The following is a 16118-nucleotide window of genomic DNA, read 5'->3' as shown; positions in this document are numbered from 1 at the left end:
AATAATAATAATAATAATAATAATATATATGTGAGATAATAGTATGTGGTCTTGCTATGCAAGAACACATAATAATAATATATATGTGAGATAATAGTATGTGGTCTTGCTATGCAAGAACACATAATAATAATAATATATATGTGAGATAATAGTATGTGGTCTTGCTATGCAAGAACACATAATTATTACTTGTGGAGCACAATATTTTATAATATTTTTATATCAAATGTTGTTGGATCTCCTGATGTGTAGGGTGTATTCACACAGCCATGTACGTTTTGCAGACTATGAACCATGGATCCACAAAAAAAAGCACAGACAGCAACTGTGTGCACCCCGCTTGGCGGTGCGGACCCATGGGCTGGAATGGGTCTGCAATCCGCAAAATGTGGCCAAAGATAGGACATGTCCTATCTTTTGTGGCGTGGCCACATGGACACAGAAACGCTTTGCAGTCCACAAAACGGGCAGGACCGCGTTAAGACACCCTTATTTTGTTAATTTGTTGTGCTTCTGGTATTGGTACTGACAGTGAGCAGCAAATAATAAGTCTACTATTCCCCTCTCTGTTCCAGATGAAAGTACAGCTGATGTCTTCATTGTAGAGCATGCTGGAAGTTGTAGTGTGTCAGCCTCATATGACCTTTCCTGTACTGGCTTCTATATGTGGTGAGGATTAATTTGTTTCTGTTTCTTGTCCACAGGAAATCACAAATTAACACAAACTGCAAAAGTAATAATCAAGATATGTGAACATGAGGTGAGAATAGAAAGTGCCGTGTGGCTGGCCTGTAATGTATCATTTGTGTATGTTGGGAGTTTAAGGTCTTATGAGTCTTTGTCCTGACACGGATCCTCTGAATACTAGTCTGTTGGCCTCTCTCTGGAATGCTGAGCTTCCTTCACTATATATAGGACAGGGTGCAGCAGGAATCCTGACTCTTGCCCTTCTTGAGCGACTCCTTTTACTGTGCTCAGTTGCCACAGAATACAGTTTCTGGTAATGCAGTTCGTTTTTATCCCCTCTTCCCACCATTATAGAGAGTAACAAACGTAAGGGTGTAACAGATGGAAGTTATGATGTAACTTATGGCTCAGTTGTTAATTAAAAACTTTTTTGAAATACATTATTCTGATACAAGAATGGTAAGTAAATTAGTCTGGAGAAGTTTTGTCTTCCCACTGTAAATTCTAAGGATGTTGAAGTCGTATTTTCTTTTAACAATGAACATGCAATCAATGTGAGAGATACAGATAACTCAATGTGCATCAACAGGATCAACAGGGTTTGCTGTGTCATCAGCCTTTCCTAATGGCTTCCTGTTTGCGCCTCCGGCCTGAGGCCTAGCAGGGAATGTGGCTCTGAAAGCTACCTGTGTAACTTGCTCCGTCTGCTGCTTGGAGCTGGTAGCTGCAAGGTAGAAAATGTACAGAACAGTGCAGACACTTTTAGAGATACATTTTATTAGTTTTTTTGCTCGTTATGTTAGTAGTAGCAATATGGTCCATGAACATTAATATGTTGGAGACCTCATTGATTAAATTGTATAGCTGAAGAATTTGATCCATTATCGATACTAAGAAAATGCATCAGCTGCACTGTAAAAGTGAAAACTGAGTGAACAGTTTTTGCAGATAAACTGAACTGACTAATAATGTCCAGAGCGGGCTCACAATGATCCTTTTACAACGCTGGATTAAATGTTGCCCTGTCTGTTCAATGTCTTAATAATCTGCTGTTTGTATACATGTCTGTTTTTTCTTTTTCAGATGAATGAAATTGAAGTCTGCCCTGAATGTTATTTAGCTGCTTGCCAAAAAAGAGATAATTGGTTTTGTGAACCATGTGTAAGTATCCAGTCCCTGTGCATGCTCCATCTCCACACACATCTTTTAACCTCTGCATGAGCGACCAGCATTCCTGATGATCATATTTAACTAAACACTAAAAAAGGAAATAAATAAATAGATAAGCGAAATGTTAGCAATATTTATCATGATCTCCCTCTCTAGATGCAGTCCACTTGACACACCAGCTGATACATGAACAAAACCATGTGTGAAAGAAGTCCCATGCAGACTGACTATTTCTATTTGTTTTCGTTGATTTCTGGATTAAATGGGTTGTCTTATCACAGACAACGAGGGCATATCACTAGGATATGCTCCATTGTCTTATAGGTGCCGTCCTCCAATTCATTTTCTATGGGGCAGCCGAAAATAGCTGAGTGCTGGTTCAGCTACTACCGCCGAGCCCATAAAGGTGAATGGGAGCGGTGGCCAGTCATGCGCGTTACGCTTCCATTCACTTCTATAGGGAGAGCGCTTGGGGGTGGCCGGCCTGGACTGCACCAGCCACAACCTTGTGGGGCTCTGTTCCCGATATAGGTGCAGGTTCCAGATGTGGGACCCGCACCTATAAGACAATGGGGCATATCCTAGCGATATGCTCCCATTGTCTGTGATGAGACAACCCTTTTAAAGGTAACCTGTTATCAACCTTATGTTGTCCATGCTAACGGCAGTATAAAGTAGAGACAAATGAGTTGATTTCAGCAGTCTATAGTTTAAAAGTAAGTTGTTGCCGAGAACGAACATCACAATCATTGCAGACTTGGCCTGGAAAAGAGTCACGGCCACCTGAGAAGAGTCATGGTTATTCATGAATACTTGCTCTCCCTGCCCACCTGCTGATGACTGACAGGCTTCTACCTAGTTTTCTCCCTTTCTGTCTAGGAGAAAACTGCCAGTCATCAGCAGATGGGCGGAGAGAGCCGAAGATTATGAATAACCATGACTCTTTTCAAGGCCTGTGCTGCAATGATTATGATGCTGGTTCTTGGCAACCACTTACTTTTAGTTTATGAGTGACACACCGCTGAAATCAGCATTTATGTCACTATTTTATACTGCCCTCCAGTGAGGTGAGCATCAAGTTGATGACAAGTTCCCTTTAAGGCCTGAGATACACAGAGAGGCTTCTTGTAGTGCTCTTAATTTACCACTGCAGTCCACAAGAATTTCATACAACTCAATGTATTCCTCTGGCCTGTAACTTAAAGGGGTTAGCCAGGATTTTTATAATGCCAGGATAGGTCATCGATATCAGATCAGTGGCTGGGGTGGGGGTTTGACTTCTGGCACTCACCCACAGAGATCAGCTATTTAAAGAGGGTGCTGCACTCATCAGATTTCTGATGAGTGCTGCAGCCTCCTCGCAGTTTACCAAGCACAGCACCGTCCATTGGATAGTGACTGTACTTGGTATTGCAGCTCCGGCCCGTTCACCTGAATGAGACTGAGCTGCACCTATACCATGTGACCATCGTATGATGATGTCACTAGCTTAGGAAACGGCCTAAGTGCACACAGAGAGCCCCAGCATCTTCAAACAGCCAATCGGTAGGGATGCCGTGACTCAAACACCCACCGATGTGATATTGATGACCTATGCTGAGGATAGGCCATCCATATCAAAATCCCGGATAATGGCATTAATGGTTAAAATCATTTAGTAGAGCTTCAGTAGCCCTTCCCTTAAGGACCTGTTACAGGGGTTGATAAGTAGATTTTTGTTTCTTTCAGAGCAATCCGCACCCTCTGGTCTGGGCTAAATTAAAAGGATTTCCCTTCTGGCCTGCTAAAGCCCTGAGAGATAAAGAAGGACAGGTGGACGCCCGCTTCTTTGGACAGCATGACAGGTGGGACCTGAACGTCCGATTTTTGAACTCTGCTTGTGCCAGGGAACACATTTTAAAGTTGGTGCTGGGGATGTGCTGTGCAGATAACCTGGAAGACTCATTGAAGCTCCACTCACCTCTGCTGGATCACTTTGCTGAGTGATAGCAGACAAGATGTGTTAGTGCAAAAATTATTTTATTTGCAGGCAAACACTTTTTTCTAAATGCTTATGGTTGAAGACTTTGCAAAATAAATGGTCTTTTCTCATCTTATAAAGTGTTGGCATATTGCTAGGAAGTACTATCACTATATTACTGCAGGGGGCTGGCCTCTGGGACCCTGACCAGTTCAGAGAATGATAGTACCTCTTTTAAGGTTTACCTGCACAGTGCTTAGCCAGCATTTATCTGTGCATGGGCAAAAAACTGATGCTATACTGTAGCCCTTTTGTCTCAGGATTGGTTGGGTTTCAGAGGCCAAAGTGAAATGCAAGCCAAGATTACGCTTCAGCAGAAAAATCTATATATGTATGCCAAACATGTTGAGTTGCTTTTTATTTCATAGTAAAGGAATATCTCCAACATTAGACTACACAAAATAGTGAACCAGGACATACCCATATTTCTCGCTCGTATCATTGGGGGACACAGGACCGTGGGAGGCGACACTAGGCTGAAAAGTGATAGCTCCTCCCTTGCCGGCTATACCCCATCCAGCCCGGAGAGAGTATATCAGTTTTTAGCTTATTGTCGTAGGATGTCCTTTTAGGATGGGAAACAGTCGCTTAGCATCTCTGTTTTACCCGGGGAGCAAGACCAGTGTCTGTTTCCCTCACCGCCCAACCTCAACCAAGAAGTAAAGGTGGACGAGGGCAGCCTAGCTCCCCTGCCTCCCACCAGCCAAAGGGTCAACTGGATCCGGCAAGACCCTCCAGCCATACCAGACTCCTGCCACTTCGGGTGCCAGCTACTGAAGAGGTGACCCTGCTGGTCCACTGAGGGAGGGTGAAGAGAAGAGAAAATGGGGGTGAGTAAGTGGAATAGGTGAGTATTTTACCCCCAACTCACCCCCCCAACCCCCTTCCTCTCTTCTCGCTTCGGGTCCCGACCATCCTACTTAGTCCACATGGCAGCCCTTATAGAGGCCCCCGCTTTTCCCCTTGCGCATCCGGCCGGCCACCGTGCTTCTTTAGACCCCGGCTTTGTTTCGTTCTTCCCCCCCCCTGGTTCGGGTTGCGTCCTCTCCCCACTTTTCCCCCGGACCGTTCCTGGCAAGCGGGCGCGCTGCTCCGTGTCCTTTCATTCTCCGGCTGAACTGAAGTGCATCGCTGTCGGCCTTGAGTAGCTAATTTAGGCCACGGCTTCGTCGGATGTGTAGGCCATAATACCGAGATGTAAGGGGCGGGGCTCTGCTTCCCACCGCGTGGCTCAGGGGTAGGACCCTTATCACATTCCCCATGCTGATTCAGGCTGAACACTTCTGTGAGAACACGGGACCTGGGATCTCCTACAAACTGGTAGGACGGTTACATCCCTCTCCAGCCCTGAGGCCAATATTGGGTTTGATTAGCAGCCATGTCCGAACCCACGAGCGACCCCCCGCATGACACAAGCCACCACCTATTATACATGCACTAAATGCAAATTTAAGTTCCTGCTCTGCATGCTGTGCGCCCAGACAGGTTCTGCCCCCCGAGCCTACGCAGCCGCATGACCACCCTGACCGCGTGGAACCGGACTGGGCCCGTGCCCTATCCCGGGCAGTGGAGGACCTATCGAAAATATCCCAATCCACCCTCTCCCTCATGGGTCGTTCGGTTGATAAATCCCCGCCTGCGCAGTCTGCACCTTCCTCGGGCGAACGACTTAGGGGCAGACGCTCGCACAAGCGTCCCAGAGCAGGACATCATTCCTCCTCTGACGCCTCAGCATCCCCACCTGGGTAACGTTCGGACGCATCCTCCCTCCGAGGGGAAGTTCTGTCCGACCGGGAGATTGGGGACTCTGACTCTGATATGGATCCAAGATTGCTTCCATGGTGGACAGCCTAGTTACTGCTGTCCGTGACACCTTCCAGGTACAGGATGGCTCTCCCTCCACGAGCCACCAGAGTGTGTTTTTTCTCCGCTCCAATTCCCTTACACAACGACTTTTTTGTTGTCATTGCAAAGCCGTGGGACCGTCTAGATCAGTGGTGGCGAACCTATGGCATGGGTGCCAGAGGCGGCCCTCAGAGCCCTCTTTGTGGGCACCCGCACCCTGGAAAAAGTGTATGGTGTGCCAGTATGCCTTAGACTTATCCTGCCATTTATCAGCGCAGGGTGCACTATGAACAGCCCAGGCAGTGCACTGAATGTAGTCAGGCTATTATACTACATGGAGGATATACTATACTCAACTGTAGTATTCAGGTTAAATTGCCATGTTGGCACTTTGCAATAAATAGGTGTGTTTTGGGTTGCAGTTTTGGCACTCGGGCTATAAAAGGTTCGCCATCACTGGTCTAGATCGTCGCTTTAGCACATCCAAGCGACTTGATCTACTTTATCCCTTTCTGGCGGATTGTGTAACTAAGTGGTCCTCTCCTGCTAAGGTGGATCCTCCGGTCGCACGTCTCGCCAAACATACCGCCATTCCTGTGGCCGATGACTCATCCCTCCAGGATCCCGTAGATCGCTGTATGAAGTCCTTTTCTAAGTCCGTTTTTGCAGCAAGTGGCTCAGCACTTCGTCCCATTTTTTTCTTCCGCCTGGGTGGCTAAGGCGGTCTCCGAATGGGCACTCCAATTAAATCGGCCAACAAGCAGGCCTGTGCATGAAGAAGCGCCCCCAGCCTCATGGGGGGGGGTCATCTCCTTCTTTTTCAGGACATTTGGCGGGCCCTCATCTCAGACGCATGGACGCACGGCGTTGTAACCTCGGGTTACAAGATCGAGTTTGCTTCTCCTCCTCCGGAACGTTTCTTTCTGTCCCAGCCACCCAGAGATTCAGATCGGGCCGTCGCCTTTTTCCAGGCAATTCGGTCTCTCCTCTCTCGAGGTGTGATTTTCCCGGTTCCCCTGGAGGAACAATTCACAGGGTTTTATTCAAACCTATTTGTCATCCCCAAGAAAGAAGGATCCGTTCGCCCGGTTCTGGACCTCAAGTTGCTGAACCGGTTCCTCCGGATTTAACACTTCAGAATGGAGTTCCTTCGGTCTGTTGTTGCTTCGCTGGAGCGAGGTTAATTCCTCTCAGGACGCATACTTACACGTGCCCATTGCTCCAGCACATCAGCGCTTCCTCTGCTTTACAGTAGGGCCCCATCACTACCAGTTCGTCCCCTCCCTTTGACTTGGCAACGGCACCACGAGTCTTCATGAAAGTGCTTGCTCCTCTCCTTGCCCTTCTTCGTACCAGGGGCATCACCCTGATTCCCTATCTGGTCAAAGCAGCGACCTTCGGTCAGAACGAGGACAGTCTACGTATGACTCTGGATACCCTGGCACGCTTTGGCTGGCTGGTGGTGAACTTCCCTACATCCCACCAGGCGGATCACTTTCCAGGGCATGATCCTCGACTAGGTCACGGCGTTAGTTCGCCTCCCTCCGAACATGCGGCTAGCCCTTCTGCGGTCAGTTCGTCTTTTCCTCCGGCGAAGGTACCCATCAATTCGATTTTGCAGGCAGGTCTTGGGTGCAATGGTCGCTTCTTTCGAGGCGGTTCCGATTGCACAATTTCATACCCGTTTCATGCCCCTTCAACGGGCAATTTTATCATCTTGGGACAAGACGACGGAGTCCTTGGACCGTCACATCGTCCTATCCCCAAAAGTGCGTTCGGCACTCAGTTGGTGGCTCTCGACCGCAACTGTGCAGTCGGGGAAATCCTTTCTCCCGGTCTCATGGACTGTCTTCCCGCCCCGGCCAGTCCAAGGCGTATGTCTCAGTCAGAATCCAAACTGCTCATCAACATCCTAGAACTCCGGGCCATTCATCTATCTCTTCTCCATTGAACCCCTATCCTGAGGGGCCGGCCGATTCTGGTCCAGTCAGACAACGCCACGGCGGTGGCTTACATCAACCGTCAAGGGGCTAAGCGGTGATGGAGGAGTCTGCCAAAATCCTGCAGTGGGCGGAGACACATGTACCAGCTCTATCGGTGGTCTACATTCCAGGAGTGGAGAATTGGATGGCAGATTTCCTCAGCAGGACCACCGTGGACCTGGGAAAGTGGTCTTTGCACCCGGAGGTGTTCGACTATCTGTCTCCAATGGGGCCGACTGGAGGTTGACCTGATGGCATCCAGACTCGACCACAAACTTCCCACCTTCTTCTTCTCGAACAAGAGATCCCCGGTTGTGCGCCATAGAAGCACTGGTGGCACCATGGGACAGGTTCTCTCTACTGTACATCTTCCCCCTCCTGCCCCAAATCCTGCACAGAATCAGGATGGAGGGCATCCAGACGATTCTCATCGCTCCGGATTGGCCCTGTCGCGCGTGTTACACCGATATTATCCTCCTTCTATCCTTCTAGTAGACATGCCATGGCCTCTTCCACTCAGAGTCGATCTTCTCTCTCAGGGACCTGTCTTCCACCAGCATTTAGAGTAGCTACGTTTGACGACGAGGCTGTTGAAACCGCCATTTTGAAGCAGCGCGGTTTCCCTGACAAGGTCATTCAAACTATGATTAAGGCCAGGAATCCAGTGTCGTCCAAAATTTATTATCGAACTTTGAGGTCTTTTTTGCGCTTCTGTGAGGCATGTAGCCTCCCTCCACTGCGCTTCTGACTTCCCATTCTCCTTTCCTTTCTGTAATCGGGTCTGGATTTGGGTCTTGCTCTTAGTTCCTTTAAAGGGACAGGTGTAGGCGCTGCAAAAAAAAATCCAGCGTCCTTTAGCAAATCGGGCCCCGGTTAAGACCTTTCTTCAAGGGGTGGCTCACACCGTCCCTTCGTATCGCGCCCCCCCCATCCCTTGCCCTCTTAGGACTTGAACCTTGTCCTTGGTTCCCTGCAGTTGTTTTGAGCCTTTAGACGCAGGTTTCCTCCGTCTTCTTTCCTGGAAGGTTGCATTCCTGGTGGCAATTACATCCATCAGGCGCGTTACGAGATTGGCGGTGCTTTAGTGTAAGGAACCCTTTCTTGTTCTGCACCAAGATAAGGCAGTGCTCCACCAGCACTGATGGGTACCTTCTTTTCAGCCGAAGGTAGTCTCTGCCTTCCATGTCAATGAAGACATTGTTCTCCCTTCGTTCTGCCCCTTACATCCTAGGGAGCGATCTCTCCATCAGCTGGATGTGGTTTGGGCTTTGAGGATTTACTTATCCATTTCTAGGTTATTCCGCCATACAGACTCTCTGTTCGTTATTCCTGAAGGTCCTCGCAAAGGCTTGGCAACCTCCAAGGTGACGTTTGCCTGGTGGATTCGTTTGGCAATTTCTGAGGCATACCGCTCCCGGGGCAAGGCCCCGTCCCGCGGGATCACAGCCCACTCGACTGAGCTTTTCTTGGGCTCGTTTGCACCATGCTTCCGCTTCGCAGCTGTGTAAGGCAGCAACTTGGTCTTCCTTGCATAAGTTTACCAAGTTTTACCAGGTGCATTATTTTGCATCAGCGGACGCTGCTCTGGGCCGCAAGGTCTTGCAGGCAGCAGTATCTTGAGCTTCCGTGAGGACGTTTTTCATGGGCGTGTGGTTCTTCCCTCCCCGTGGACTGCTTTGGAACGTCTCACGGTCCTGTGTCCCCCAATGATACAAGCGAGAAAACAAGATTTTTGTGGACTCGCCTGTAAAATCTTTCTCGCTTAGTACATTGGGGGACACAGCTCCCACCCATTGATTTGTGTTATTGCTGCAGGTGATGGCGGTTGGTTTGCTGGTACGGTCCTCAGTTCTAGGTTCGGTCCTACTGGTATTAGTTGGGTTATGGTTTGTTTTCTGTTTGTGTTTCTCCTACTTCTACTGCTTGCGCACAAACTGATATACTCTCTCCGGGCTTGTGGGGGTATAGCTGGCAGGGGAGGAGCTATCACTTTTCATCCTAGTGTCGCCTCCTAGTGGCAGCAGCATCTATACCCACGGTCCTGTCCCCCCCAATGAACTAAGCGAGAAAGAGATTTTACAGGGGAGTCCACAAAAATCTAATTTCATGCTCCGATGCTCTCCCTTGCCCTGCGCTGGATCGTGCAGGGCAAGGGCTTGTTTGTTTACCTCCTCACACTGCTTGGCGGAGGCTTCCGCCCAGCAGTGTGTTCAGTGACATCACCGGCTTTGATGGGCTGGCTTTAGTGCTGCCCTAGCCGTTTTATAGGCTAGGGCAGCTCTAAAGCCTGCCCATCAGTGCTGGTGATGTCACAAGGCTCACTGCTGGTCAGAAGGCTCCGCCTGGCTGTCCCAAGAGCTCGGTACGTCACCGGATCTCCTGAAATAGCTCAGGGCAAAGGAGAGCATCGGAGCATGAAATGCTCCAATGCTCATCTTAGTGGGGCTGCCTGGGTAAAAATAAGGGTATGTCTGGGTTCAGCTCTGAACCCAGTTAACCCCATTAACATAATCATAGATTTATGAGGAAAACATGACACCTGCTGATTTCTAATCTTTGTGTCCAAGGATAAGAATGTGCATTTTTTGCGTTTTGGTGTTACTCAGAAGTTCATGTCTCTTTCAGGGCATGGGTTCCAATGAACAATTGCTACCTCATGTCAAAAGAGATCCCTTTTTCTGTAAAGAAGACGAAGAGCATCTTCAACAGTGCCATGCAGGAGATGGAGGTGTATGTGGAAAACATTCGCAAAAGGTTTGGTGTTTTTAATTACGCTCCCTTTCGGACACCTTACACACCCAACAACCAGTACCAAATGCTGCTTGACACTACCAATCCAAGTGCTGGTACTGCCAAGACAGACAAACAGGAAAAGATCAAGCTGAACTTTGACATGACTGCATCTCCGAAGATCCTGATGAGCAAACCCATATTAAGCAGCAGTGGAGGCCGACGGATTTCATTAACAGACATGCCACGGTCCCCGATGAGCACAAACTCCTCTGTGCACACCGGCTCAGATGTAGAACCAGACGCTGAGAAGAAAGCAGTGTCCAGCCACTACAGTGCAAGTGAAGAGTCCATGGACTTTATAGATAAGAGTACAGGTTAGTGAGGAGCTTATATTCACCCTGTTTGTAGTCTGTGCAGGTTTTTCATTGGTTGGATGTTTCATTGGAGGCATACTGTTTCATCTGTGTTGAATGCAGCTGTTCCCTGTTATCAGCCACTTCAAGATTGAGAGCAGCTGACTACAGTCTGCTTTCGGTTGCATTTTGTTAACTGTACAATGTATAGATGAGTGCCTTTTAGTGTTCTCTGTTTCACCTTGCCGTTTTTACATCAGGCAGGCTGTTATGGCAGCTACCACATCGCCGTCCAGCCCCATTCACTATGATGGGGGCCAGTGGAAATCCGGCCACATCTCGGCATGTTCGCAAGGTTGCTGCCGGATCTCAGCCGGTCCCTATTATAGTGAATGGGAGCGGCAAGTGTTAAGTAGCGTTCAGCAGTGCTGGATCCTGACATGAGTGGTAAACGCTAGTGTTAAACTAACTTCACCAGCCACAACATTTATCTACATTTACATAATTTATCAGCATTTTGTTTTACAGCTTCTCCTGTATCCATAAAGACCGGACATGGTGGCAGTATATCAGGCAGCCCCAAACCTTTCTCACCACAATCCTCTACACCAGTAACATGTAAGACGGAGAGGAACACAAGCACAGGCAGTATCCTCAACCTCAACCTTGGTCAGTAACTATAAGAAAGATTATTCCTTTATAATAAAATAGTCTATTAGTTGAAACACATCTTTATTCTGTATGTCATGTATAAACCGCCAAAATATCCTGCACAGGTAAGGTTAGGTAGCCGGAAGCTTATATACGTAAAAATGTAATTCTTGGTCATGAACATTGAAATGCTCTACACAAAAATGTTGTATTTACTATAGTGGACACTGCTGGTATAAGGGAGTGTTTAAGAATTGAGGGTATTCTTAACCCCTTAGTGACCACCTTCTTACGGCAGTCACTAAGGGGCGTTAAATGTCCTGGAAAAAACACAGCACTCAGATATAAATTTGAAAATGACAGTAAATTTATTAATCCAGTTACATAGAGATGACATGCCCAACGTTTTTGTTTACGGCCACTAAGCCAATGTAGGTAGGCACAGCGAGGCTGGATGGCAACGTCTCTCAGGAATCTACATTAACTTAAGGGTTTCTACCACTTCGGTGTCACATATTTAGCTGTCAGACACTAGCGATCCGCTAGTGTCTGCTCTGCCCAACCATCCTAATATAATTGCTTTTGGGGCAGCCGTTTTGATAAAAAAAAAGAACTTTTATTAATATGCTAATGAGCCTCTAGGTGCTATGGGGGCGTCATTAGCACCTAGAGGCTCCGTCTACCTTCAGAAACTGCCGCCGCCCAGCGCGTCCCTCCAGCCCGCCCATCTCCTCCTGAATGCGATCCTCCTTGTGAGCGCCTGTATTCGGCGCATGCGCAGTGAATGTCTGACAGCTTCCCTGCTCAGACATCTCCACTGCGCCTGTTCCTCGGAGCACTATGGCGTCATCGCGCAGGCGCAGTGGCGATGTTTGAGCAAGGAAGCGGTCAGACATTCACTGCGCATGCGCAGAAGACATACGCTCACAAGGAGGATCGCATTCAGGAGGAGATGGGCGGGCTGGAGGGACGCGCTCGGCGGCGGCAGTTTCTGAAGGTAGACGGAGCCTCTAGGTGCTAATGACGCCCCCATAGCACCTAGAGGCTCATTAGCATATTAATAAAAGTAGTTTTTTTTATCAAAACGGCTGCCCCAAAAGCAATTATATTAGGATGGTTGGGCAGAGCAGACACTAGCGGATCGCTAGTGTCTGACAGCTAAATATGTGACACCGAAGTGGTAGAAACCCTTTAGTGATCGTGAACAAGGTTCTGGGAAAGAACCGACATGTTGGCCGTGTCCGTTGTATGTAACTGAATGGATCAAAAAAATCTACCGTCATTTTCAATGGTTGTGGTTTTTCAGGACATTGTTTGCGGGAATCTCCCTACCATTGAGCACCTGTACGACATTGCATGTCAAATTGCCAACCATTTTCTCATCTACTAAGGGGCTTAAGGCTGGGCTGCCACCTTTTTACAGCAGCCTAGTCTAGCCGACCTCCTGCTATAACAGCCTTGACCTGTTGAAATGCCAATCTGGGCCATTTAACCCCCTTAGATGCTACTGACAATAGTGCCTGCAGCACGTAAGCCCTTACAAATGGAGCTGACTCCCTCTGTCACCCATCTGCACCCCACGAATAAGATTGTGGGGTGCCAATGTCTGCACACACAGACAGTGGCCTAGTTAACCACTTCAACCCCGCTAGCTGAAACCCCCTTAATGACCAGGCCACTTTTTACACTTCTGCACTACACTACTTTCACCGTTTATTGCTCGGTCATGCAACTTACCACCCAAATGAATTTTACCTCCTTTTCTTCTCACTAATAGAGCTTTCATTTGGTGGTATTTCATTGCTGCTGACATTTTTACTTTTTTTGTTATTAATCGAAATTTTACGACTTTTTTGCAAAAAAATGAAATTTTTCACTTTCAGTTGTAAAATTTTGCAAAACAAAACGACATGCATATATAAATTTTCCGCTAAATTTATTGTTCTACATGTCTTTGATAAAAAAAAATGTCTGGGTCAAAAAAAAAAATGGTTTGGGTAAAAGTTATAGCGTTTACAAACTATGGTACAAAAATGTGAATTTCCGCTTTTTGAAGCAGCTCTGACTTTCTGAGCACCTGTCATGTTTCCTGAGGTTCTACAATGCCCAGACAGTACAAACACCCCACAAATGACCCCATTTCGGAAAGTAGACACCCTAAGGTATTCACGAATGGGCATAGTGAGTTCATAGAACTTTTTATTTTTTGTCACAAGTTAGCGGAAAATTATGTTTTTTTTTTTTCTTTTCTTTTCTTACAAAGTCTCTTATTTCACTAACTTGTTACAAAAAATAAAAACTTCCATGAACTCACTATGCCCATCACAAAATACCTTGGGGTGTCTTCTTTCCAAAATGGGGTCACTTGTGGGGTAGTTATACTGCCCTGGCATTCTAGGGGCCCAAATGCGTGAGAAGAAGTTTGCAATCAAAATCTGTAAAAAAATGACCGGTGAAATCCGAAAGGTGCACTTTGGAATGTGTGCCCCTTTGCCCACCTAGGCTGCAAAAAAGTGTGACACATCTGGTATCGCCGTACTCAGGAGAAGTTGGGGAATGTGTTTTGGGGTGTCATTTTACATATACCCATGCTGGGTGAGAGAAATATCTTGGCAAAAGACAACTTTTCCCATTTTTTTTTTATACAAAGTTGGCATTTGACCAAGATATTTATCTCACCCAGCATGGGTATATGTAAAATGACACCCCAAAACACATTGCCTAACTTCTCCTGAGTACGGCGATACCAGATGTGTGACACCTTTCTGCAGCCTAGGTGGGCAAAGGGGCACACATTTCAAAGAGCACCTTTAGGATTTCACCGGCCATTTTTTACACATTTTGATTTCAAACTACTTACCACACATTAGGGCCCCTAAATTGCCAGGGCAGTATAACTACCCCACAAGTGACCCCATTTTGGAAAGAAGACACCCCAAGGTATTCTGTGAGGGGCATGGCGAGTTCCTAGAATTTTTTATTTTTTGTGAAAAGTTAGTGGAATATGAGACTTTGTTAGGAAAAAAAAAAAATCATCATTTTCCGCTAACTTGTGACAAAAAAATAAAATTCTAGGAACTCACCATGCCCCTCACGGAATACCTTGGGGTGTCTTCTTTCCAAAATGGGGTCATTAGTGGGGTAGTTATACTGCCCTGGCATTCTAGGGGCCCTAATGTGTGGTAAGTAGTTTGAAATCAAAATGTGTAAAAAATGACCTGTAAAATCCTAAAGGTGCCCCTTTGCCCACCTAGGCGGCAAAAAAGTGTCACACATGTGGTATCGCCGTACTCAGGAGAAGTTGGGGAATGTGTTTTGGGGTGTCATTTTACATATACCCATGCAGGGTGAGAGAAATATCTTGGCAAAAGACAACTTTTCCCATTTTTTTATACAAAGTTGGCATTTGACCAAGATATTTATCTCACCCAGCATAGGTATATGTAAAATGACACCCCAAAACACATTCCCCAACTTCTCCTGAGTACGGCGATACCACATGTGTGACACTTTTTTGCAGCCTAGATGTGCAAAGGGGCCCAAATTCCTTTTAGGAGGGCATTTTTAGACATTTGGATCCCAGACTTCTTCTCACGCTTTAGGGCCCCTAAAAAGCCAGGGCAGTATAAATACCCCACATGTGACCCCATTTTGGAAAGAAGACACCCCAAGGTATTCAATGAGAGGCATGGCGAGTTCATAGAAAAAAAAATTTGGGCACAAGTTAGCGGAAATTGATATATTTTTTTTTTCTCACAAAGTCTCCCTTTCCGCTAACTTGGGACAAAAATTTAAATCTTTCATGGACTCAATATGCCCCTCACGGAATACCTTGGGGTGTCTTCTTTCCGAAATGGGGTCACATGTGGGGTATTTATACTGCCCTGGCATTTTAGGGGCCCTAAAGCGTGAGAAGAAGTCTGGAATATAAATGTCTAAAAAATGTTACGCATTTGGATTCCGTGAGGGGTATGGTGAGTTCATGTGAGATTTTATTTTTTGACACAAGTTAGTGGAATATGAGACTTTGTAAGAAAAAAATAAAATAAAAAATTTCCGCTAACTTGGGCCAAAAAAATGTCTGAATAGAGCCTTACAGGGGGGGTGATCACCCCCCTGTAAGGCTCCATTCAGACGTCCGTATGATTTTTACGGATCCACGGATACATGGATCGGATCCGCAAAACACATACAGACGTCTGAATGGAGCCTTACAGGGGGGTGATCAATGACAGAGGGGTGATCACCCATATAGACTCCCTGATCACCCCCGTCATTGATCAACCCCCTGTAAGGCTCCATTCAGACGTCCGTATGCGTTTTGCGGATCCGATCCATGTATCCGTGGATCCGTAAAAATCATATGGACGTCTGAATGGAGCCTTACAGGGGGGTGATCAATGACAGGGAAGTGATCAGGAAGTCTATATGCGTGATCACCCCCTTGTCATTGATCACCCCCTGTAAGTCTCCATTCAGACGTCCGTATGTGTTTTGCGGATCCGATCCATGTATCAGTGGATCCGTAAAAATCATACGGACGTCTGAATGGAGCCATTCAGACGTCCGTATGCGTTTTGCGGATCCGATCCGTGGATCCGTAAAAATCATACGGACCTCATATGGGGTGATCAATGACAGGGGGTGATCAGGGAGTCTATATGGGGTGATCAG

At 46.9% G+C, this 16118-nt stretch overlaps 2 protein-coding genes across 7 annotated transcripts in view; both read left to right on the top strand.

Moving 5' to 3' along the window:
- Positions 1-722, top strand: part of LOC122942131 (protein kinase C-binding protein 1-like) — a 32304-nt gene extending 31582 nt beyond the window's left edge. The window contains exon 6 of the mRNA XM_044299626.1: positions 708-722. Within this exon, the coding sequence (XP_044155561.1) occupies positions 708-722 (15 nt within the window). The remainder of the gene's footprint in view (positions 1-707) is intronic.
- The window catches only part of LOC122939989 (protein kinase C-binding protein 1-like), a 55247-nt gene continuing 39763 nt past the window's right edge, over positions 635-16118 (top strand). For 4 of the 6 annotated variants that reach the window (XM_044296260.1, XM_044296259.1, XM_044296261.1 and 1 more), the window contains exons 1-5: positions 636-763; positions 1774-1851; positions 3589-3704; positions 10333-10814; positions 11322-11462. In XM_044296260.1, coding sequence (XP_044152195.1) covers positions 1774-1851; positions 3589-3704; positions 10333-10814; positions 11322-11462 — 817 coding nt within the window. In that variant the 5' untranslated portion in view covers positions 636-763. Of the gene's footprint in view, positions 764-1773; positions 1852-3588; positions 3705-10332; positions 10815-11321; positions 11463-16118 lie in introns of all 6 variants that reach the window. The other 2 variants (XM_044296258.1, XM_044296263.1) reach the window with 2 other exon arrangements.

Source organism: Bufo gargarizans, chromosome 6 (genome assembly GCF_014858855.1).
Source record: "Bufo gargarizans isolate SCDJY-AF-19 chromosome 6, ASM1485885v1, whole genome shotgun sequence".
NCBI lineage: Eukaryota > Metazoa > Chordata > Amphibia > Anura > Bufonidae > Bufo > Bufo gargarizans.
This window is presented reverse-complemented; position numbering and strand designations above follow the sequence as displayed.